General features: G+C 31.7%; 1 protein-coding gene and 1 long non-coding RNA gene across 2 annotated transcripts in view; both read right to left on the bottom strand.

Moving 5' to 3' along the window:
• Positions 1-11,627: 11,627 nt before the first annotated feature.
• Positions 11,628-12,341, bottom strand: LOC111707499 (uncharacterized). The gene is made up of 2 exons (XR_002766455.1): positions 12,229-12,341; positions 11,628-12,072 (listed from the first exon to the last, which is right to left on the bottom strand). It is a non-coding gene; the product is annotated as an uncharacterized LOC111707499 (long non-coding RNA).
• A 7,716-nt stretch (positions 12,342-20,057) lies between these two features.
• LOC111707559 (uncharacterized) overlaps positions 20,058-23,861 on the bottom strand; it is a 75,747-nt gene continuing 71,943 nt past the window's right edge. The window contains exons 41-43 of the mRNA XM_023480676.1: positions 23,510-23,568; positions 22,379-22,460; positions 20,058-22,201 (exon numbers count right to left, since the gene is read on the bottom strand). Of these exons, the coding sequence (XP_023336444.1) occupies positions 22,130-22,201; positions 22,379-22,460; positions 23,510-23,568 (213 nt within the window). The 3' untranslated portion in view covers positions 20,058-22,129. The remainder of the gene's footprint in view (positions 22,202-22,378; positions 22,461-23,509; positions 23,569-23,861) is intronic.

The raw sequence follows: 23,861 nt of genomic DNA, 5'->3' as shown, positions 1-23,861 counted from the left end.
GCCCAGGAATAAATGTCATTTAAGTAAAGGGCCCAGAAATAAATGTCATTTAAGTAAAGTATCAAGGAATAAATGTCATTTGAGTAAAGGATCCAGGAATAAATGTCATTTAGGTAAAGGATTCAGGAATAAATGTCATTTAAGTAACGGATTTAGGAATAAATGTCATTTAAGTAAAGGATCAAGGAATAAATGTCATTTAGGTAAAGGATCTAGAAATAAATGTCATTTAAGTAAAGGGCCCAGGAATAAATGTCGGATCTAGGAATAAATGTCATTTAAGTAAAGGATCTAGGAATAAAAGTCATCAAAGTAAAAGATCCAGGAATAAATTTCATTTAAGTAAAAGATCCAGGAATAAATTTCATTTTAGTACAAGATCCAGGAATAAATGTCATTTAAGTAAAGGATCTAGGAATAAATGTCATTTAAGTAAAGGATCAAGGAATAAATATCATTTAAGTAAAGGATCAAGGAATAAATGTCATTTAAGTAAAGGATCCAGGAATAAATGTCATCTAAGTAAAGGATCCAGGAACAAATGTCATTTAAGTAAAGATCCAGGAATAAATGTCATTTAAGTAAAGGATCCAGGAATAATGTAATTTAATTTAAGGGCCCAGGAATAAATTTCATTTAAGTAAAGGATCCAGGAATAATTTCATTTAAGTAAAGATCCAGGAATAATTTCATTTAAGTAAAGGATCCAGGAATAAATTTCATTTAAGTAAAGGATCCAGGAATAATTTCATTTAAGTAAAAGATCCAGGAATAAATGTCATTTAAGTAAAGGATCCGGGAATAAATGTCATTTAAGTAAAGATCCAGGAATAAATGTCATTTAAGTAAAGGATCCAGGAATAAATGTCATTTAAGTAAAGGGCCTAGGAATAAGGAATAAATGTCATTTAAGTAAAGGATCCAGGAATAATTTCATTTAAGTAAAAGCTCCAGGAATAAATTTCATTTTAGTAAAAGATCCAGGAATAAATGTCATTTAAGTAAAGGATCCGGGAATAAATGTCATTTAAGTAAAGATCCAGGAATAAATGTCACTTAAGTAAAGGATCCAGGAATAAATGTCATTTAAGTAAAGGATTCAGGAATAAATGTCATTTAAGTAAAGGGCCCAGGAATAAATATCATTTAAGTAAAGGATCCAGGAATAAATGTAATTTAATTTAAGGGCCCAGGAATAAATGTCATTTAAGTAAAGGATTCAGGAATAAATGTCATTTAAGTAAAGGGCCTAGGAATAAATATCATTTAAGTAAAGGATCCAGGAATAAATGTAATTTAATTTAAGGGCCCAGGAATAAATGTCATTTGAGTAAAGGACCCGGAAATAAAATGTGATCTAAAAAAGTATCCGGACTATATTCCAATCCATTCCAGCAAATAATCCGGAAAAAATCCATCTTAAAAAGTTTATGAATATATTTCTGAATATTTGATTATATAAACATTGTATATTGTATACTAAAACACTGTTTACCCACTTTACAATATTATCTTCTATAATGTTTAAACATGGAATTTAAATGTTTATTTACCTACATAGGCGCAACTAAAGTTTGGTATAAGAGTGGGGGGGGGAAAGAAAATTTTCATTTAAAATACTGTTTTTTGTTATTTTTTATATTATTTAAAAATACCAAATGCATATGTAAATCTCAAATAAAGATTTCAGATCTCTTGTTGGGTTAAAATTCGGTTTTATAGCGAATAAAATCTCTTTAAAAATAGTGATCAATTTATCGAAAATTAGAAAGAAAAAAATTTAAAAATTCTAACTTAGTTACGGAAAGAACTCAAAGGAATTGAGTCTTTCCTACAAACTAAAATTTGTTCATCCCTATATCTTTGCAACCTGTTTTTGTAAACCTTCAATATTTTAAACTGACATTATTTGATCTAACAGAATACATAACTTGAAATATCTAAGGTTTACAACATCAGATTGTGGAAAATTCAATTCCAGAAAAAAATGTCTTTTATCAGCATTTTCTAAACGTTATTTTGAATGAATTAATGCTATTAACAGAGTCCAAGTTTTTAAGTTTTCTAAGACTTAAAGTTTAGTCCGTGTTTCCTTTTTATTATCCGCATCTATCCCATTTTAACCTATTTCTTGTTCCAAAATAGAACAATTAATCTAAGGAAGAAACTTAATTAAGTTCAAAAATTTTTTTCTGTGCTCGTGAGAAATATTAATGAAACTTTTTGTTTTAACCTTTTAAGCCTTTTGCCGCTATTTCTAATATCGCTTTCAATTTTAGAGATAAAATTGTTGTAGTAACAATCCCAAATTTACCCGAAGTCCTGACAAAAAAACGTTTTTAAAGTTCCAAATTATTTCAAGAATTTGTCCAAATATGTTTAAACATTTTTAAGGAATTTACATAATGAAAAAAACGTCTGTTATTCTTCTTTTTAAATGAATAAACTGAGAACAGTATTGAAAACCCCACATTTGATATGATTGAAATAATTTTTCGTTCTAGATTATCATTTTATTACTTCAATATTTTGCATACTTGCAATACAGTGCAATACAAACCTTTGAACAGTTCAGATTCCAGTTTTCATTTAAAAAAAAGATTTGATTAAAAATCAATTTTAATCCCGTTATTTAAGATATTAAATTATTTCAAAACTTTTTCATCAAATTGAACGGGTTCATTTATGATTGAAGGTCGTTTATTTGAACTTTACTCTTTATTTCGACAGCTACACAACGATATTAAAATTATCAAATTTTAATCTAAAAATACGCAATAAATTATTAAATTATTAAAAATGTTCAAATTTAGATTTTATGACGATTAACATGTATTCGACTTAAGTTCTTAGCTTTTGACTTTTTCTCACTCAATTAAACTTTTTTGAAGCCGGACATGTTACATGAGCACTTTTGTTTCAGTATTTAAAAGTAATTTCAAAATCCACATAGATTTTTCTGTAAGAGCTTGCAATCTTTGTGACGATCATGAAATCTTCAATGATCTGTGTATTATGAAAAGCTATAAGGTTACCTTACCCCTGACTTGATATGACGACTGTGCGGAATTTATTGAGTTTTTTTACTACATTTTTTGGTTCACTGCATCTATATTTAGAAACTTCTTTCTTATACAATTACTTTAGTTCATGATTTATTACTGTTTTTAAAGAACTTTCAATGGTTTTATGTCGTCATTATAGTATCATCCTTTGCAGGAAACCTTGAACCAAACTAAATTTGCCATTATCCGCAAAATTTTTTCAGGATTTTTTTTCAGGGGCATACCGGTTACATTTTTTCTTTCCAGGGAGGTGCTCATTCATTACATTGGGGCCTGAAAACTCCCTGAAATCAATAGATTTAACTAGTCCAGGGGGTATAAGCCCCCATAGCAACCCTTCCTGACTTACCTCTGCTGAGTGTATTGCAGTTGCAGATTACTGCATTACGCGCCAAACGCTTAGTCTGGGGAGCTGCGTAGATCCAAGACGATTAAAATTTTTCGCTTAATTCTTATAAAATGAAATTCTAATTCCAGGAAAGAAATAATTCTTAATATTTCTTGATCTTGAATAGAATAGATGAAGTCAATGTGAGTAAAACTTGGGTCTGTTTACATTTTACTGTTACGTTACGTTTCATAATACAATATTTTCGTCATATTTTAAGGGGTCTAATGAACATTAAATATAACAATTGTGCAATGTGCAGCAACATTTCACTAAGTAAATTTAAGCCACTGATATAAATGTTGCTTTAAAACAATATCAAATACACAAAAATATTGTTTAAAGCTGTATCTTCATATTCCACAGTTTTATGGGTGTCACTGTATATCACAAAAATTACAAAACCCTTTCTCCTTATTTCCGTGGTAGACAGAGATGTCTGTTGTGTAACAACAGTTAGCAACAGATCTGTCTGATGTGCATATTGTACAGGGTGTCCCACGAAACATGACAGTTGGTGAATAGTTTAGAATGTCTTCTTCCATGATTTGTTAAGTTCTTTGATACCAAAGATAATAATAAAAATATTATTTTGGAGTCATGTTACAATAAAATTGATTTCAAAGTAAAATATATTTAAACAAAAGATTTTTCTAACGAAATAAACTGCAAATAGCCTTCAATATCTAATACAGTATAGTGAAGACGACATTCATAACTATTACCCATTGTCATATTTCATGGGACACCCTGTATATAATTGTATATGATTCGAATAAAAATATTCCATATTCAGATTTGAGAAAATATTTTTACTATTTTCTGACGTAAATCCAATTTGTTATTATAAAAAAATTAAGATATTTTAAAGATGATAATTTATTTGGTTTCAACTGCACATAGAAATTTATTAAAGGGACTGTAAGCATGATTTCAAGAGATCCTCCAATGCAAAGATGACAATGCCCAATTCACAACGGCACCCTTGAAAGCTTTGTTTGATCAATTTTTAAAGGGAGTGTTCGCGAAAAATGAAACCCCCTATATAATTTCAAACAAATCATTCAGATATTACAACCTATTGTCATCGATTATCTTTCGCCACATTTATATATAGTTGATTTTTCATAATCTGTTTTAATTGTTATGATCTGAGAGTTACTTATAAAAACGTTTATTCCTGTTTCGAGGATTTTTGGTAATGAAGACGACATTTTCATATTTTCTAGGAATGTTCGAAAACAAGTTGTAAGCTAAATATTATTTTAAAAAACAAAATCAAAACTAGTATGAAATATTAAATATATACAAATGTGGCGAAAGATGATCGATTACTATAGGTTTTAATATCTGAATGATTTGTTTGATATTAATTTGATTTTTTTACGGTCTAAGTCGTATGTTCCAACTTCCTCAATTTGTATGGACGCTACGCTCTTCGGTATGAGACGTCTTTATCAATTTTCTCCTTATAGACGCAACAGATAGAAGTAAGATTAGTAGCGATAAAAGGCGCTTTTTATCGCATTCAGCCTATACCCCCTTTCATTTTTCGCGAACACTACCTTTAATGATTTGAAAACTGATTATTTTTAATTCTGGGTTCTCTACAAAAGTGACTTGCGCATTTCCACGGCAGGAACATGTCAGAATTAAACAATTTTAAGCCAATAGAAAAACGACGTTATCTTCCATATTATTGATCAGATAAAGGTTTCAAGGGTACCGTTGTAAATCGGGAATTGCTATCTTTGGAAGGAGGCTCACTTGAAATCACGCTTACAGCCCCTTTAACGAGGAAAACTAAATCTTAAAAGGAATAAATTATTTTTAGCCAAGCAAAGAACACTCCCGAGGGTCTCTCGAGTTCCCCAATCAAGATTTGAGGCAAATCGGTCTAGGGGTTCCTTAGTTATGATAGAACAAACAAACTAACAGACAAACAGAGATTATAACTTTATATATACAGATGCAAATTTGTATTCCAAAACTATTGGTGAAATCGTTTTAATAAACCGTTTTAATAAACCGTTTTAATAAACCGTTTTAATAAACTGTTTTAATAAACTGTTTTAATAAACCGTTTTAATAAACCGTTTTAATAAACCGTTTTATTAAACCGTTTTAATAAACCGTTTTAATAAACCGTTTTAATAAACCGTTTTAATAAACCGTTTTAATAAATCGTTTTAATAAAACGTATAAACTGTTTTGATAAACCGTTTTAATAAACCGTTTTGATAAATCGTTTTAATAAACCGTTTTAATAAACCGTTTTAATAAACTGTTTTGATAAACCGATGAAATAAACCGTTTTGATAAATTGCTGTAATAAACCGTTTTGCTTTGTAACATTGATTAGTGAAAATATTTTGCTTTATGTAATAAAATCAAAGTTATAGCAAATCGGACTTTGTTATGTTAGAAATAAAGAAGCACCTTGTGTTAATTTTTCATTAGATATTTTCATTACAATTGGTTTCCAAAGACACAAAAATAGGATAATATCAATGCCATACTGGAAATTGAAATTTTAGTAAAAATGATACCACACTAACTTTTTCTTTAATATGCACTAGCTGAGCCCGCGATTTAAAAACTTCGGCTCGAGCCGTAAATCCTTAAACCTGACTTTTAGACCCAATCTTAGACTCAACTCTGACGACAGCTTGTGTCACGTGATTGACAGCTGCAAGATATTCGGCTCGACTTAAGGAATTAGAACCAATGAAAATAAAACCGACCTTGGTTGGTTTTAGTGGAGAATAAGGCTCAATGTTGATTCTTGACTCTTATTCTCATAAAAACTGGGAATGCGCTTATTCCTATACCATGAAAATCCGCCAAATAGAATATTAAATCGATTTTTTAAATTCAACTCGGTGGAAAATAAGATGCAGCTTGAATCCTAAAGCTCAAGCCGAAAATAAGGTCCAACGACAGCTTAGACCCAAGCCGTATTTTCCCAAGTTTTTTAAATCGCGGGCTCTGGAGTAGTACCTGGAGTAGTACCTGGCGTTGTCCAGGTAATTAAAAAGATCGTTTCCATTTGAATTCGTGAACTATAAAAACTTGTGGAAAATACAGAATATAAATCCTTCTTGCAATAAATTTCCTTGCAATCAATTCTAAGACATTTTAATTTTTATAAAGAACATTTAACAAAATGACCTTTAGCCTGTATGCACTGGAATATTCTCGAAAATCAGATACAGAATATCAAAAAAAACAATTATTTCTTGATAGTGCAATTTTTTGCGCTATTTGGGACCTAATTATCACATGATTTTGGGACCTAATTATCACATGATTTGCTTCTCTATACTGTAATTGCTACATTGATAACCAGAAAACAATGGAATAGAAAGACGTCATTAGAGCAGGTCCAAAAAAGTTACAACGAAATAAAAGTTGTTACCCATCAGTAAATGCAACAAAATATATATTATTTATTTCAAAATTGAATTTGAAATATTTGAAATGAATGTTCATATTTTTTTTATTTTCAAGGATGATTTGAAAGATGGCAGTTAAAACATTTTTAAACAATATCAATTTTCGTAAAGTATATACATACTTAGATACATGACAGTTGGTGAATAATTTTGAATATCTTCTTCTGCATTTACAGTATTAGATATTGAAGATTTTTTGTGCAGTTTATTTAGTTATAAAGTCTTTTACTAAAATATATTATACTTTAAAATCAATTTTACTGTAATACTACTGTCATATACTATTTTTTATTAGTCTCTTTAGTATCAAACAACTTAAAAAATTATGGAAGAAGACATTTCAAACTATTTACCAACTGTCATGTTTGTGGGACACCCTGTATGTAGAGTAGTTACGTACTTAAAGGGACTGTTCGCGTAATTTCACTTGATCCTCCATACAAAGATGACAATGCCCGATTCACAACGGTACCCCGAACCCTTGTCTGATATTCCACATTATCAGATAAAGGTTTCAAGGGTACCGTTGTGAATCGTAGATTGTCATCTGTGCCCGGAGAGTCACTTTAAACTACGCTTACAGTCCCTTTAAAGTAAAAGTACTTGAGGTTAAAGGAAGCGTTTTACTTGGTTTAATTAAACATATTCTAGGACTTCTTGATTCTGATTAAAATTCATTTCTTCCGAATTTAATAAGACACATTTTCTTTCAAATTTAATTTCTTTTTATTTTAAACTTCTCAGTATTTTTTTATTAAAATTCAAAGAAAGTTTTGTACCAGGATATATTTTTAGGACTTTTTCCATTGAACTTTTTATTAAAGTCTCATCCTTTGCTGGCAACCGGCTCTCTGTCAGATATTTCGTCATAATTTGTGTGTGTTTTCACAATACCCCGTTCCATTGCATGTGCTTATCCCCATGTGATACAGTGAAACTGTTCCGTAATATTGGGAACACATGATACTATTTAAAGTAATAATAAATAAATGTACAAAGGTCCGACTGAATGATAAATGTCTGGCGCACATGTTGGAATCTTCGTTACTAGCGAGAATCTAAAAACTATAAATTTTGTAAAAAAACATATTTCTACTCTAAGCTTTCATGGGATTGCAGTTATATATGCGTGCAGTTTGTAAAATGTTTATAAAGTTTTAAAAAAGTTTTAAAAAAGCACTTGATCTTGAAATGGGCTTGGTACTTCAGGGGACAGGGCTTGAACTTGTTAGAGGGCAGGGCTTATTCTTATCAGAGAACAGGGCTTGGTCTTATTAGAGAACAGGGCTTATTCTTATCAGAGAACAGGGCTTATTCTTATCAGAGAACAGGGCTTATTTTTATCAGAGAACAGGGCTTATTCTTATTCGAGAACAGGGATTAAACTTATAAGAGAACAGGGTTTGGACTAATAAAAGAACAAAGCTTATTCTTATAAGTGAACAGAGCTTATTCTTATAAGAGAAAAGAGCTTATTCTTATAAAAGAACAGGGCTTATTCTGGTCAGAGAACAGGCCTTGGTCTTATTAGAAAACAGGGCTTGTTCTCATTTAAGAACAGTGCTTGATATTTTTAGAGAACAGGAGGGCTTGGACTTTTAAGAGAACGGGGCTTATTCTTATCAGAGAACAGGGCATATTCTTATCAGAGAAAAGGGCTTATTCTTATCAGAGAAAAGGCCTTGGTCTTATTAGAGAACAGGCCTTGATTTTATCAGAGAACAGGGCTTGGACTTATCAGAGAACGGGGCTTATTCTTATCAGAGAACAGGGCTTATTCTTATAAGAGAGCAGGGCTTATTCTTATAAGAGAACAAGGTTTATTCTTATAAGAGAACAGTGCTTATTCTTATCAGAGAACAGTGCTTATTCTTATAAGAGAACAGTGCTTATTCTCATAAGAGAACGGGGCTTATTCTTATCAAAAAACAGGGATTGAACTTGAGAACAGAGCTTGGACTAATAAAATAACAAAGCTTATTCTTATAAGTGAACAGAGCTTATTCTTATAAAAGAACAGGGCTTATTCTTTTCAGAGATTAGGCCTTGGTCTTATTAGAGAAGAGGCCTTGATCTTATCAGAGAACAGGCCTTGATCTTATCAGAGAACAGGGCTTGGACTTATAATAGGTCTCCTTAAGATAAAGATCAACGTTTAATCCTAACATTCACAATACAGAAGTTCTGGTTTTATAACGTTATAAACGTTTTATAACGTTTTATAACGTTTATGACGTGGTCCTATTAATCGCAGGGTCAGGCCTGTTAGAGGGAATTGCTCCGTCCTTTTCTGGGACTATTTGTGCCTATTTAATATGGATGTTGGCCTGTAAGCTAGATACAAAATCTTACTTCCGCTTAGTAGATCAGATCCTTACACAACATTGAGCACAAAAACCCCGATTTTTGGTCTGGTAGCAAATCTTCTTTTTAAATATTTTAACACCTTTTCTTGGCTCGTTGACCACTTATTTGCTGAAATTTTATAAGTTTGACTTGAAAATTGGCGCCAACAGCATAATACTTTAAATTTTAAAATGATTTATGTGTCTTTAATTATGGTTATGAAACAGGCCTAAACTCTTAAAATTATATTTATAAGCTATGCCTTAAAAAATGCACTTTACTCTTAATTAAAACAAAAACATTTAATAAAACGTAAATTGCTTTAAAAAAATTGTGCGCCAAATTATTTCCAGATTGAAATATAAGTTACTAAACTATTTTAGAAGTCCCCCCCCCTCCCAATACTGATTAAACATGAACAGTAAACATGAACAGTAAACATGAACAGTAAACATGAACAGTAAACATGAACAGTAAACATGAACAGTAAACATGAACAGTAAACATGAAAAGTAAACATGAACAGTAAACATGAACAGAAAAAAACATAAAAAGTAAAAAATTAACAGAAAATTAAAAAGAAAGAGAGAAAAATTCACAATTTCCAAAACATAACGTCAAAATTATATCAAGTTACGAATGGTCACGAACCCAAACAAGTTTCAAGTGTTTTTTTCTGGTCGTTTCTGGTCATATTAATGCTCATCTAAATAAGTTTTGTTCTTTTTCAAGGAAACAATTCCTAAATGTACATTGAAAAAGAAGGTTGGTCCCCTGTAAAATAAAAAAAAACCAAAAGGGTTCAAAAGAACAGTCTTGAAAAACGTATTCAATGGCATTATTGAGGAAAACTAAATTTTTAGAAAATGCTGACACTGGGCATAAAAACCCTTATTCTCATTTTAAGCTCATACATTGAAAAAATGATAAAAATTGAAAAGTCCCCTCAAATCTGCATAAAGATTTTTAGCTAAATGTATATATTTATCTGCATTTAGCTTTCCGAGATTGTTCTAAGGATTTTTGCATGATTCAAATTTCTTTCTTTCTGATTTTCAGATATCTATTAAAATAGAAAACGAACTATTATGATAATAATAATCAAACAAAGATTTTTTTCTTAAACAGACATTTATAAAATCATCTTGAATATTTCTAAAAACTAAGAAAACTCAGAACTTATCAGTGATACTCAAAGAGTATAAATCTTTTAAATGAACAGAGAAAAAAACTTTTTTTTAAATATTGTCCCAAAAACAGCCTCTATGTATTCCCAAAAACAGACTCTATGGTCCCAAAAACAGCCTCTATGAAACATGAAGACCACGAACTGGTTCATGCTCTGACTGCAGTAAATGGCAGTAATGAAAAAAAAAACTTAAAAAGAAATTTTAAAAGCGCCTGCAAGGTCTGAGCGCATGAACGATTTCTAATGTTCTAGATTGCTTAATTCATGAAGATTGAAATCTTTTATGGCGAATATTGAGATTAATGCTTGATACTCTCTTTTTATAAATATCGAGACTAATCTAATCTTGAACATGTATCCTGAAAAGTGTATAAAATTCAACCAATCAGAGTCGCATATATGAAGCCGATAAATTTGAAATTTTGCGCGCCATTTAGGATTATATACAGCAACGGGAGGGACTCTCTAAATTAGAAAAAAAGGTTTTTGATTTTTCTTTACGATATCCAAGAAAGAACGGGTTAAGAAGAAAATGAAAAGGGTGTCCATTGGATACTCAGATTAAGTAATCGGGATTAAGGATATCTGATTCTACAGTTTTCAATCTGATTATCTGACTCATATATTTTTATTGGTGTTAAGTGTTTAGACTTTCATTTGATATGATCAAAGATCATTCATTAATTTTGCTTTAACAATTTAGATTGTATATATAAATAAATACTTATCTCTGTTTACATCACTTTATATGGATATTTAGCACAATTTACATTTTTAAAGTTTATTGACCTACTTTTCTTATGATGAAAGACTCTCATAGTAAAATAGATATTTCAGTTTATTTATCGAAAAATGTGTATAATCTATAAATAATATTTTAAATTGAATAAATTGACAAAATAAGTGTAATTTGTATAAATATATATGTGTATGTATACTATGTAGGTTGCTTGTAGGCTTAAAGTTCCAATTTCAGGTATACAACATAGCATGGACAATAATTATATAATATAAAAAGATGATAAGAATAAATAATTTTAATCCAGACTTAGAAAAAATGTGAAATTCTTTGAAGTAAATTTAGGAAAATCTACGAATCTTTTTCTTCCCATAAAAGGGATATCCTAGGGTCAAAACTTTTGGATGAGAAATCGCTAATCACCAATCTTTGATTTAAGTATCTATTGTGATAACTAATAAATGTCAGGATATTGTACTTAGTCCCTCAATTTAAGTAGTTTCCACAAAAGAATTTAATTCTTCGAACGTAAAAAAAGATTAGCACTCTTGATCCTGTGATTCACAATACAAAAGTTTTGTCCTTCTGATTTTATTTAAAATCTAAAAATGCAAAGAATGATAAAAAAGGTAGAATATTGTCTAACTGTTTAAAGCTCTTGGTCTTTTTTTACGAAAATGTTGTTACATTGATTTCATAATTCCATTCGGAACATTAGTTCACTTTTCTCCGGACCAGGAAAACTGTCTGGAGAAGATCCAATCCCGGAGTCATTCGTTCCCTTCTCCTCCTCCTTCCCCTTGAGGGTGATGGGACAGGAGTTCCTTCTGTTCACGAACCTGTGCATCTCAGCAATATTCTCTTCCAAGGAGGGGGAGCCACACCCTGATCTAGAAATAATAATGAGAATAATAATAATAGTAATAATTATTTTGACAAACATACAAAATGTTTTATAATAATAATAATAATAATAATAATAATAATAATAATAATAATAATAATAATAATAATAATAATAATAATAATAATAATATTGATAATACCTAACTTCGTTCCCTGAGCCCCTGTATGGTGCAATCTTGACTGGGAGGGAACCAGGTTGCAGGAAATCTCGGAGCAGTTTTCTCCTAAATATTATATTATTTATTCATAATAAACTACAGTTAGATTAGCTTGGTTTAACGCTAAACGTTAAATTATTTTTGGTTCACGCTTAACTACAGTTAGTTTATGTGTGGTTCACGCGTTGCTTGGAATATTTAAAAATGTTAGTATTAAAAAAATGACTTGATAAAATCTTTAAAATAACGTCTGGTTAACCCTATAAAGCAATATGGTTAACCCTATAACTTGTTCTTACAAAAATAACAATATGATAAGTTACTAGATAAAAATCTATTGTTTGCGCTTCATTAAGCAAATAGAAACGTTTAACAATTTAAAAAAAAAAAAATTAACAAATGTAGAAATAAACATATGAATAAATGAATAAATGAATAAATGAATAAATGAATAAATAAATAAATGAATAAATGAATAAATAGAATAATTCTTAAGGTTCATTACATACATACATGCATTCTGGAAATGAACTGACAGCAAACATTTCTTTTTCTTTTATTCAACATTCGTGACATCCATTTTTGCAAGATAGTGTTTAAAAAAAAAAAATTTAAGATTTTTAAGAGAGATATTCTTATGTATTAAATTAATTTATAATTTGTTTGTCTTAACCTCCAAAAAGGATTTGATGTGTAACAGGTATGTTATATAACAAGTTGTTATGTAACGATTTGTTATGTTACCAATACCATTTGTTATGTAATCCTTTGTTATATAAAGATATGTTATGTATAATTTTTTTCATTATTTACTTTTAATCCATGCGAGTTTGATATTGTTTCAGAAATACAGAATTTAAAAAATAAAACCTTTTGAGTCGAGGGGAGTTTCTTATCTCGGTACAGTCCTCGTCACCCATTATTCTCCGACCAGAAACTGTATTGGTAAATTTTACTCAGGGTTGGCTTTCAGAGATGCTTCACTCCGGGTTGGGTTTCGGAGAGATCTACCTAACTTTGATCAAAGACAAAACCTGAAAAATTCCTGAATTAGTTTGAGAAAATGAAAATAATCAAGAAAAAAGGTTTATTCAAGTAAAAAAAATTTTTAACGGAAAAATATTAGAATAATAATTAAGTTCTTTTTCTCCATGTTACTTCATATAACAGTTAGAAGGTAAATAAAAATAATCAAAAAATTATATTCACCTAACATAATAAACTGGTCAAACATCCATCTATCTATCTAAGTATTGTATTTGCTCTTAGGAAACGAGATGTTCTCCGTATGAGGACCGAAAATCAACTGAATTAAATCAAACATCAACAGTTGAATACTCATTGATAGGGAAACGGGGACGGTGATAGTTATCAGCATTCAGCCCCCCCCTCTCCCTCCCTCCCTCCCCTCCTCTCCCGGTCCATCTCGACCTTCGTGACCGGTGAACTATTCTCCTATCAATGTATTTCCGTCTTTATCTGATCATTTCCCTTCGCCTTATCGGACTTTTTCTTTTCTTTTTATCTGACTTTTCCCTTCTTTTTATCTGTCCCTTTCCCTTCTCTACATCTGACTTTTCCCCTTCTTTTTATCGGATCCTTTCCCTTCTTTTTATCTGTCCCTTTACCTTCTCCTTATCTGACCCTTATCCTTCTCTTTATCTCACCCTTTTCCTTCTCTTTATCTCACCCTTTCCCTTCTCTTTATCTTTCCCTTTCCCTTCTTTTTATCGGATCCTTTCCCTTCTTTTATCTGTCCCTTTACCTTCTCCTTATCTGACCCTTATCCTTCTCTTTATTTGACCCTTTTCCTTCTCTTTATCTCACCCTTTCCCTTCTCTTTATCTTTCCCTTTCCCTTCTTTTTATCGGATCCTTTCCCTTCTTTTATCTGTCCCTTTACCTTCTCCTTATCTGACCCTTATCCTNTCCCCCCCCCCCCGTGCAAACACGTATTTTCCTCGATATAATTCCATCTTCTCCATAATCTTGAACACAAATATAGTCAAGTTGACCTGGAATCATTGAATGATAAACAAACTAGACTCAGGGAGTTTCAATAAACCTGAGTTTTTCTTCACTAATAAATTACGGCGCATTTTAAGATTGCTAAATGTCCCAGCTTTCTGTAATGTTGTCATTTTTCTTCACTGGGGGGGGGGGCGTTGGACGCCCTCCCTTTAGTTTTTTTGTCCTAACTCTTTCATTTTTGATACAAACACCGTGAAATTTTGTGACTTTTAATGAATATAAACTAAAAGAATTTCTTATATTTTTTTTCAATACTTAGTGTAGGGTACAGGGCGGTAAAAAGTCCGGTCTGTGTAAAAACAATCTTAACACCCTGTCTGTAGTTTACTACATGTATGTATCTATGTATGTAGGTCGATATAATCTCACAAGTTCATTTATATCTCACGGAAAATAAACATTAGAACACGAACTCTAGAATCTGTTATCTGCGTAGTTTTTATTAATATATTACACAATAAATACTGCGTATCAATTTACATTATGATTATTTTACGTCAAAACTTTCGTCCAAGAGGGGATTTAAATGTAGAGGAATTAAGGAAATGAGGAATTTAGGAAAATAGGAATTATGGAAAAGAGGAATAAAGGAAAAGAGGAATTATGGAAAAGAGGGGTTATGTAAAAGAGGAATTCAGAGAAAGAGGAATCACTGAATTTTAAAAAGAAGTTGGGCCCATCTCCCTATCTCCCCATGATTTCTCCTTTCGCCAACGGGAAAATTGATAATTGATGGTGCTAAGCTTATTATGAGAGTTCCTACCATTTTTCATGTTCAATTTTCTTTTTTCTTCTTGTTTCTTGTTTGTAGGTTTATGCAATTTTTGTTTTTAGTTTTTCATGTCTAAATCCTGGTTATACGCATAGAGGTCTTAAAAATGGAGCTCACAACATTTATTCACTAAGAATTCAATTCCAAATACTGTGTGTAGGTAGGGTTAAGTACGTAGGAGTTGGAAGTTTGAATAGGTCAGAAAGGAGGGTATGGAGTGACTCTCATAGAATAGAAAATCCCTACTTTCCTCCGATTTTATAGTGTTTCCCACTCTACGAAATTTTAGGTTTTTTCCCCATTGGTATTGCACCGCGCGCATTACAAAAAGGGGAGTTGTTGGCTTTTTTGCTCCAGGATGGCATTTTTGACAGTAGTCCAGTTGTAATAATCGGCCTAGTGTCGCAGCCCGTAGAGTAAAAAAACCGGTATCTTAGTGCATGGTTACTCACCTCTCAGGATTATTCTTTCTAGGTTTCTATTTTTCTTGATTCTGGCGAGCTATTTTCTTTCTTTGTTTTTGAAGTGTGGTGACGTCATGTTTAATTTTCACAGAGCTCCCTGTCCAATATAGGCCAGTGTCCGAATTTAAGGAATTTAAGCCGCGTCTCAAATCACCCAAAAACCAGTTTCAATTGAAAAAATTAATACAATTTTAAGTGGAACCAACAATATTTGAGCCGCGGCTCAAATTCTTTAAATTCGGCCTTAGGGTACTTAGGGCAGAAAATTAAATGTAAAATGTGTAATTTGATAAGAATTTAATTCGGAATTAATTCTCAGAAATAAGAACTTGTGATTTATCTGTTTTTCCTGTTAAGTGTTCAGCATTAAAATCTAAGTACATTTAACTTTTGCTTTCTGGGCCTGAAACTTTAAAAAGTTAAAAAAATTATTAATTCAAATGTACGCAATATTGACAACAGTTTAATCAGTTCAATCAAATATGTGGATATCATCCCAAGAAATATAAATTTTTATTTTTCGTTATTTAAAATCTACATTTTAATTATACTAGGCTTTTAGGATGCTTGTAGTACTTCTTATTGTTTCTTTTTTCACTTACGAATATTGTATTACAGTGAGACCCATTAAACTGTGGAAAAGGAAGACGACTGTTTGCCTCAATAATTATGATTTTAAATAGGAAACACAGATGCATTTTACTTACTGTCATAAGATTGCTTAAATGTCGTCTTACTATTCCACCGTTTTTGTGAGTCTCACTGAACTTTTCTATATGTTCATAGCTGAAAACTTTAGAATATGATATCCTTAATCCTGATCTGTTAATTAATCTGGAGATTAAATTCATGAGAAGAACAAGCAATATTTAATATCGAGATTAATAAAAAGAGTGGATCAAGCATTAATCCTGATATCCAATATTCTAAAGTTTTCAGCTCATGGTAGATTTCTTTTCAGGTAAATTGGTAAAATTCAGAAAAGAAAAGATTAGATACGCCGGTTTACCTTTTATTAGATTAAAAAACACCCATTCAATCGTATTATGCAATATGTAAAGTTTGTTCCTAGATACCATGTCATCGAACAATAAGCAAGTTCATATTTATAGGTGAAATATGATTTTGCTGATCTAGCAGAAAATGCTTGGAGAATTCTACTTTTGAAAGAATTGTGTTAGTCCGAATTCTGAACTTTTGCATGGAGTATCGTTAAGCATGAACTTGATATCCAATACGGGCACTTTTAATTTGAGAATCATTGCTTGATACTTTGGTTAAAGTTGTATCCGACGCCGTAGATCTGCATAAGATGGAGATCAATGCTTGATCCCTTGATTAAAGTTGTATCCGTAGATCTGCATAAGATGGAGATCAATGCTTGATCCCTTGGTTAAAGTTGTATCCGTAGATCTGCATAAGATGGAGATCAATGCTTGATCCCTTGGTTAAAGTTGTATCCGTAGATCTGCATAAGATGGAGATCAATGCTTGATACCTTGATTCATTACACAAAAGTTTTGAGCACCGGGTTTATTATAATGAAATAGTCGTAAAACGCGATTATTCATTTTTTTCATTTCGACTAATATCTTGTTAGTCAAAATCTCGAAGTGGGTTTACTAATTTACTAAATTTCCTTAATCGTATATTATCGTATTTGATATGTTATATAAATATATATATATATTCATATATTGTAGAGGATTATGAAATATAAATATGCAAATCATTAATGTTGGATTCTGGACCAGAGAAGACCTTATACTCATCTTCCTCTCTTTAATACAATCGTTATTCATTATGCATTTATTATGTACTTGTACTGCGTAGATGAATTAATTTTTCTCTGTATAACCACTTAAAACTTCGGTAATTTAAAGTATACCGTATACCGGACTGAACTGTAACCAATTTGAGCAAGTTGTACAGTATGAATGCAGCACATATAAGGCAAAACGGAACGGTACATCAAATGAATAATTTTCTTTAATATGAAGTTGAATGTGATGCAAATTCAATTGCCATATTTAGACATCATGATGCAGGGAGGATCCGGGGAGGGGGCACATTAATCTCACTAGAAGCCGATAACTTATTTGGAGTTCTGTCCCATTTTGCTGTGTCTTAAACTTCTGCATGTGTACTGTACTACTTGCCCTAGCGACCCACAAGTCTGTCCAGTACTTCAAATAAACCGGAGCTTTCAGGGCGGCCCGGGGGGGATCTTAAGATAACAAAATCAGGAAGGAGGGACCCAAAGTGAATAATGGCCAATTTCTAATTCATGTTACCATAGGTACAATTATTATAGGTCGTATCTATCTATCTACACTGCTCTGGTGAAGCGTAGCCATAGTGTGACTATGGTTCTACCTATGGTAGAATGTCTAAGAAATTGGCCATAAATAAGTATTTAATCACTTTGGGAGGGACCGGGGATGGTTGTAAAATGTTATTGTCTACTCCTACTAATATCGAGGATTAAAGTCCTGGAAATATGAGTTTAACAATACATTATGTGTGACGTGAGTAGGCCAGGGATTCAAACTTTATCCATTACAACTGTATATACAGGGTTACCCACAAAGAATGGGACTGTATAGACGAAATAAGAATTTTCAAATATGACGATTCAAAGGATAAATTTAGTCTTTTAATCATAGGCGGTTTCGGGATTTAAGATANGGGTAAAACCCCCCCCCCCTGTAATCTTATAAAAAGAAATTCCCCCTCCCCAACCCCTCTTGTGCTAAAAATTTCTATTTACCGCCCCAACCCTACGAAAACTACAGTTTCTTTATAGTACAGGTTAGGCAAATGTCTTAATAATCCATTTTTTAACATTTTTTTGAATATTGGTTTAAAAAAGTTTTTGAAAAAAGATAATCCATTTATTTATCTAACGGTTATTCTAATAAAGGGAGAATTATTTTTTATTTCCTGCTATCAATCTTAAATCATGTTATTTTTTCTAGCAGTAGCTAGACTGCAATGCAAGTTATAGTTTTTATGTTTATTTTTAGAGTTAAAATAACCAAAAGAAGGCTGAAAGTAAATAAAGGAATTTTTGTTCAAAATAAAAAAAATAAAAATATCCTCCTTTATTCCAATCTACAATAATATTGTTTTCTTGTGCCGCTTGAATTAAAGGTATTTAAAACACTGATGTCCGAAATTCTTATCCAGGTTGACCAACCTGTCGGTGGAAATAAATGACCTGTACAATCAATCAACTTATCACTGATGTATGTTATGGTTTTATTTTTAAGCAGCATTTACAAAAAGCATTTTTCGATAAAATCAAAACTGACCGTCGGAAATGGCTATTTGTGGCCGAAAAACCAGTTTTACAGGTGATTTTTTATTTTTTCCAAAAATGTCGATATGGGATCAGCTTTGCAAAGTGTAATTCTATGCAGCAAACAGTTTGTAAAAAATATTCAAACATGCGAAGTGCAAATAATTAGGGAAATCACGAAATTCCTCAGTTTTTCAGCTCCAATTTGGCTTCATCATTTTGGAAAACGGGGTTTCCGTTAAATATGGCTTGGAAAGACGGATCTTTTGATGCACATATCGACATATTTTAAGGAAAAAACACTACTAGCGTTTTCTATCACAAAAGGCCATTTGCGATTGTCAATTTTGATTTTAGCGAAAAATGCCTCTTGTAAATAAAAAAAAAACACTAGTATTAACTACTTGAAATGATTCCTCTCAAATTTCTGAAAAATCACCCTTATTATATATTTTTATTTTTACAATGTTTTCACTTTCAAGTAAACTTTATTATTTATTTAGATACATAAATAAAAATTACAGTTTAAATGGGAAATGACTTTGTAAAAATCCAGGGGGGTACAACCCCCCCCCCCTAATTTCACTCAGGGGGTGGTAATGGACTGCCACCCCCCCCCTGAAACCGCCAATGCTTTTAATAGCCTATTGAATGATTTTGTTCAGTAAAACACAAGTTTACAGTTTCAGGGATAATCATGAACATCATTAAGCAGAGCGGTAAAAATTACGAAAGTCATCTCTGAAGCATTATCCTTTGTGGGTAACCCTGTATATTACTAAATTGAGAACCCAGCTTAACATGGAATCTAATATTCCCGCATAAAGGTCGACCCACTTAACTTAGAAATGTTAAACCGTAGAATAGGAAGACGACATTTAAGCAATATTTATTTTTATTTATTGTCGTTACAAAGCAATTGGTTTTAATAGCTTAAAAATCCTTGAAGTGAAATACGCCTGTCTGTGTAAATTGCACATTTTCTGTTTATCATGTGCATCGGACTATTTTAAGTCTCTCCCTACTCCAAAATATTCTGGTTCTCAAATCTCACTGCAACATATAAGGACAAGATTAATATCAGTTCAGAACTCCCAATATAAACTCAGAAAGTTGAATAGAAATTAACTAAAATGGGCCTAAGAGTGGAAAAAAACCTACAAATCAACCTAATTCCAAGAAATTATAAATTACATTTAAGAATATTTATTTCGCATACAAATGATTAAATAATTCTCAACTGCTGAAATAGTATACATTTTATTATTAAACTTTAAGTATAGAATTAATAGTGGTCAGTACTGCTTCCTGTGGTACACTCACGAGTACTGCTTCCTGTTGTACACTCACGAGTACTGCTTCCTGTTGTACACTCACGAGTACTGCTTCCTGTTGTACACTCACGAGTACTGCTTTCTGTTGTCGCTCACGAGTACTGCTTCCTGTTGTACACTGTCGAGTACTGCTTTGTGTTGTACACTAAGGTGTACTGCTTTGTGTTGTAAACTAAGGAGTACTGCTTCGCGTTATAAACTAAGGAGGAATACTGCTTCGTTTTGTACACTAAGGAATACTTCTTCGTGTTATACACTAAGGAATACTGCTTCGTTTTGTACACTAAGGGGTACTGCTTCGTGTTGTACACTGGTGAGTACTGTCTAGTGTTGTACATTAAGAAGCACTGTACAAGGTTATTTAGTTTAAAATAAAGTTTGCACACTATATATCTGCACGGTATATAATTAAACATCCAATACTGAAAATAAGTTCTAAGTTAAAGAAAAGTGATATGGCACGTATCCAGCAAATTAACTGCTAAACTATACAAAGTACATAGCATGTCAGCTAGCTGATAATATATTATGACAAAACATGTAAGACCTAAATAGCTCGGTTCAAGATACCATGGCAAGCGAAAATATGGGCCCAGCTTGTTGATTTGCTATGTGCATTGATCTTTTGCTGTACTGTACATTAGTTAAGACAAAACTTGACAAATTGTACAAGATTCATAGTTATTAAACTTTAGAGTAAGTGACTAGTAACAGAAGATAACAATCACAAAATTATTCAGTTATCTTGAATTAATTATTAAAAACAAATATTCTAACCTACATATTCTTATGTACATGTTTAATCACGTCGATATCTTATAAATAGGATAATATTAATTAATTCATTAGATTTTTTCTTCCGTCTTCTAAAAGAGAAGGCTATCTTTGGATTGACACCTTCAAATGTCGTATTTTGTTAAAAATAAGCTACCTGTTTAAAAACATGGGTCATAGTAATCTCGCTTTTATGTATTCAGATCTGTGAACACTGTGCATTGTACAGTGTACGGTGTACAGAGTACACGTAATATATCACGGTATACAAATAAACACTTTATGTACAAATACAATGTTAATTTAACAGTTTTTGTATTTTATACAATTTAATAATCTACAGTGTATTGTGATGTTAATTTGATGTTAATTAAATTAAACATTACTTAATTACAAAGTTATTTGTTTATATAATAAGTTCAAAGCTGCTTTAAGTCGAGAAGCTAAAAACAAGGATTTAAGATAATTACTGTGTCTATTTAGCTTCTTTAGGGGACATTTATCGGAAATAAAAATCCAGAAATCAAGAGTTGTCAACCGAGGCTCAAATTAAAATTAGTAAATCTCAGGCTAAGCTTAGTGTCGTAGCTAAGGCAGAACAGATATGTACAATGTACACTGGAATACGTAGAAGCAACCATGCACATCCATCCTTGCATGTACATTATACAGTACAGTACATACAGATTTTATCCTGAAGCAAGTTAGACAAGTCACGTGAGGTGCTTCCTCTAACATGAAGAGAGTTTATTCAAGCTTGGTTTTCCCATTTTAAACATTCTGACTTCAGATTCTAAATATTTTGGTTCGGTCAGGACCTCACTCATAAATATTGACTGGGATTTCCAAGATGTTGACCGTGGTTTCTCAGATATTGACCAGAGCTTCCCAGATTTTGACCGGGGTTTCTCGAATATTGATTGGGATTTCCCGGATATTGACTGGGGTTTCCCAGATGTTACTGGGGTTTCCCAGGTTTCGAAAGGAAATTCACAGATGTTAACCGGGGTTGTCTATAAAAACACCGTTGAACAGAATTTCCCAGATGTTGACCGGGGTTTATCAGATATTGACCGGTGTTGTCGAGATATAGACTTGGGTTTCCGAGATGTTCACCAGGATTACCCCAATGTTAACTGGGGTTTCCCAGATATTTACCGAATTACCCAAATGTTAACTAGGGTTTCCCAGATATTGACCGATGTTGTCTATATATAGACCGGGGTTTCCTGTCCGGTCAAAAGTCTATACATTGAGGTCGGCATAGTCTTCATTGCAATCTAAAAAAAATATTTTGTATTATTTTCCAATTTTTAACATTGTAATATTTTTTTTGTTTAAATTGAGATTTATTTGTTTTTCGCTTGTATTCAAAAATTTCATAATGAAAGTAAAAAATTGTAATAAAAAATTGAAGAATTTACAGTGGGGGGTAGGGAGGGTTGATAACTACTCACCTCTCCTACACTTGTGGCTAGAAGGTTTACAATACGTTCATGTGGAACAGCAACAACACTCTGTCCGTTAATCTCAATTATTCTAAAAATAAATATAAAATTATATTTTACTCAGAACATCTTCCTTCATCGCTAGCTTGTTAGTTTTTTAATTAAATTTGGTTTTGATGAATATCTAACCACACAAAGAGTAAAGCTGGGCAGATATAATTCCTTATTTGTTTGAAAATATAGTTTAGTATGGGTAGTCATAAACATTATGTTTTCCTTCAGTCAAAACCTAATTTCTTACAATTTTAACAAATGAAAACATATTAAAAAGTGCTGCTACAGGAGAGTTTTAACAGTAAACTTTGTACTTACAAGAACTCTTAAAAACAGATGATTTTAAACTTTTTTTAGTTTTGGGAACTGATTCGTACTGTACTGTACAACTGTACATCAGATATCTATATCTATGTAAAAGATAAACCAGTGCTTAGGATCAATTTTATTTTACATAGATATGCATCCTGAGGCCGAATTTAAAGAATTTGATCCGCGGTTTAAATTTAAGCCGCGGCTCAAATATGGTTGATTCCACTTAAATTCGTATTAAATTTTTCAAATTTAAGCCGGCGGTCCATTAAAACCGGTTTTTGGGGGATTTGAAACGTAGCTTAAATTCATTAAATTCAGACACTAAGATGGAATTTAAAGAATTTAAGCCGCGGTTTAAATCTGCCAAAACCCGGTTTAAATTAAGCGCTGGCTTAAATCTTGAAACATTTGATACTATTTTTAGTGGAACCAACCATATTTAAGCCGTGGCTTAAATTTAAACCGCCTCTCAAATTCTTTAAATTCGGCCACTGGACATGACTTGAAAGAAAAGAAAGCAGATCCGGTTCCAAATCCGGATCCGGATAAAATTATATGGATCCTAATCAGGATCAAGATTAGAAATATTTATCAACGTTTTACTGATTTTTTTTTACCAAAACAACTTAAACAAATTAAAAGATGTCCTTCTTTTTTTGCCAATTTTTATTCAATTATATTTAAATTCTAAGCTGTGCAGCTCAGGTTTTGATCCAAATATTTTATTAGAGAGAGAGAGGGGGGGGGGGCGTAAATATTGTAGATTATAACCTGTGTCCTACTCTAACCCCTCCTCTCTCTGCTATCCCACCACGTAGTAAACTACAAATCTAAAAAAGAATATTTTCTAGATTAAGAAAGTAAAATACAGAGATAGGGGGGAACAGATACAACTTAAAGACGACAAAAAATAAGTCATAAAACACATCTTTCTAAAGATGGAAAAAACAGTGTATCAAGATTTAAATGCCTTGTACATTATAAATTTATAGCAATAAAAAGAATTCAGAAAAATAATAAATTTAAAAAAAATATGTTTATCGCAAACTAAATAGAAAATGCATGTGACATGTAAGCTGTAACTTTAAAATAAAAAATATAGATAACATTTCAGCTGTTTAAC

The sequence above is a fragment of the Eurytemora carolleeae genome, unplaced genomic scaffold (assembly GCF_000591075.1).
Source record: "Eurytemora carolleeae unplaced genomic scaffold, Eaff_2.0 scaffold152, whole genome shotgun sequence".
Lineage (NCBI taxonomy): Eukaryota > Metazoa > Arthropoda > Copepoda > Calanoida > Temoridae > Eurytemora > Eurytemora carolleeae.
The sequence above is the reverse complement of the archived record's forward strand: the minus strand, read 5'-3'. Positions and strand labels throughout refer to the sequence as shown.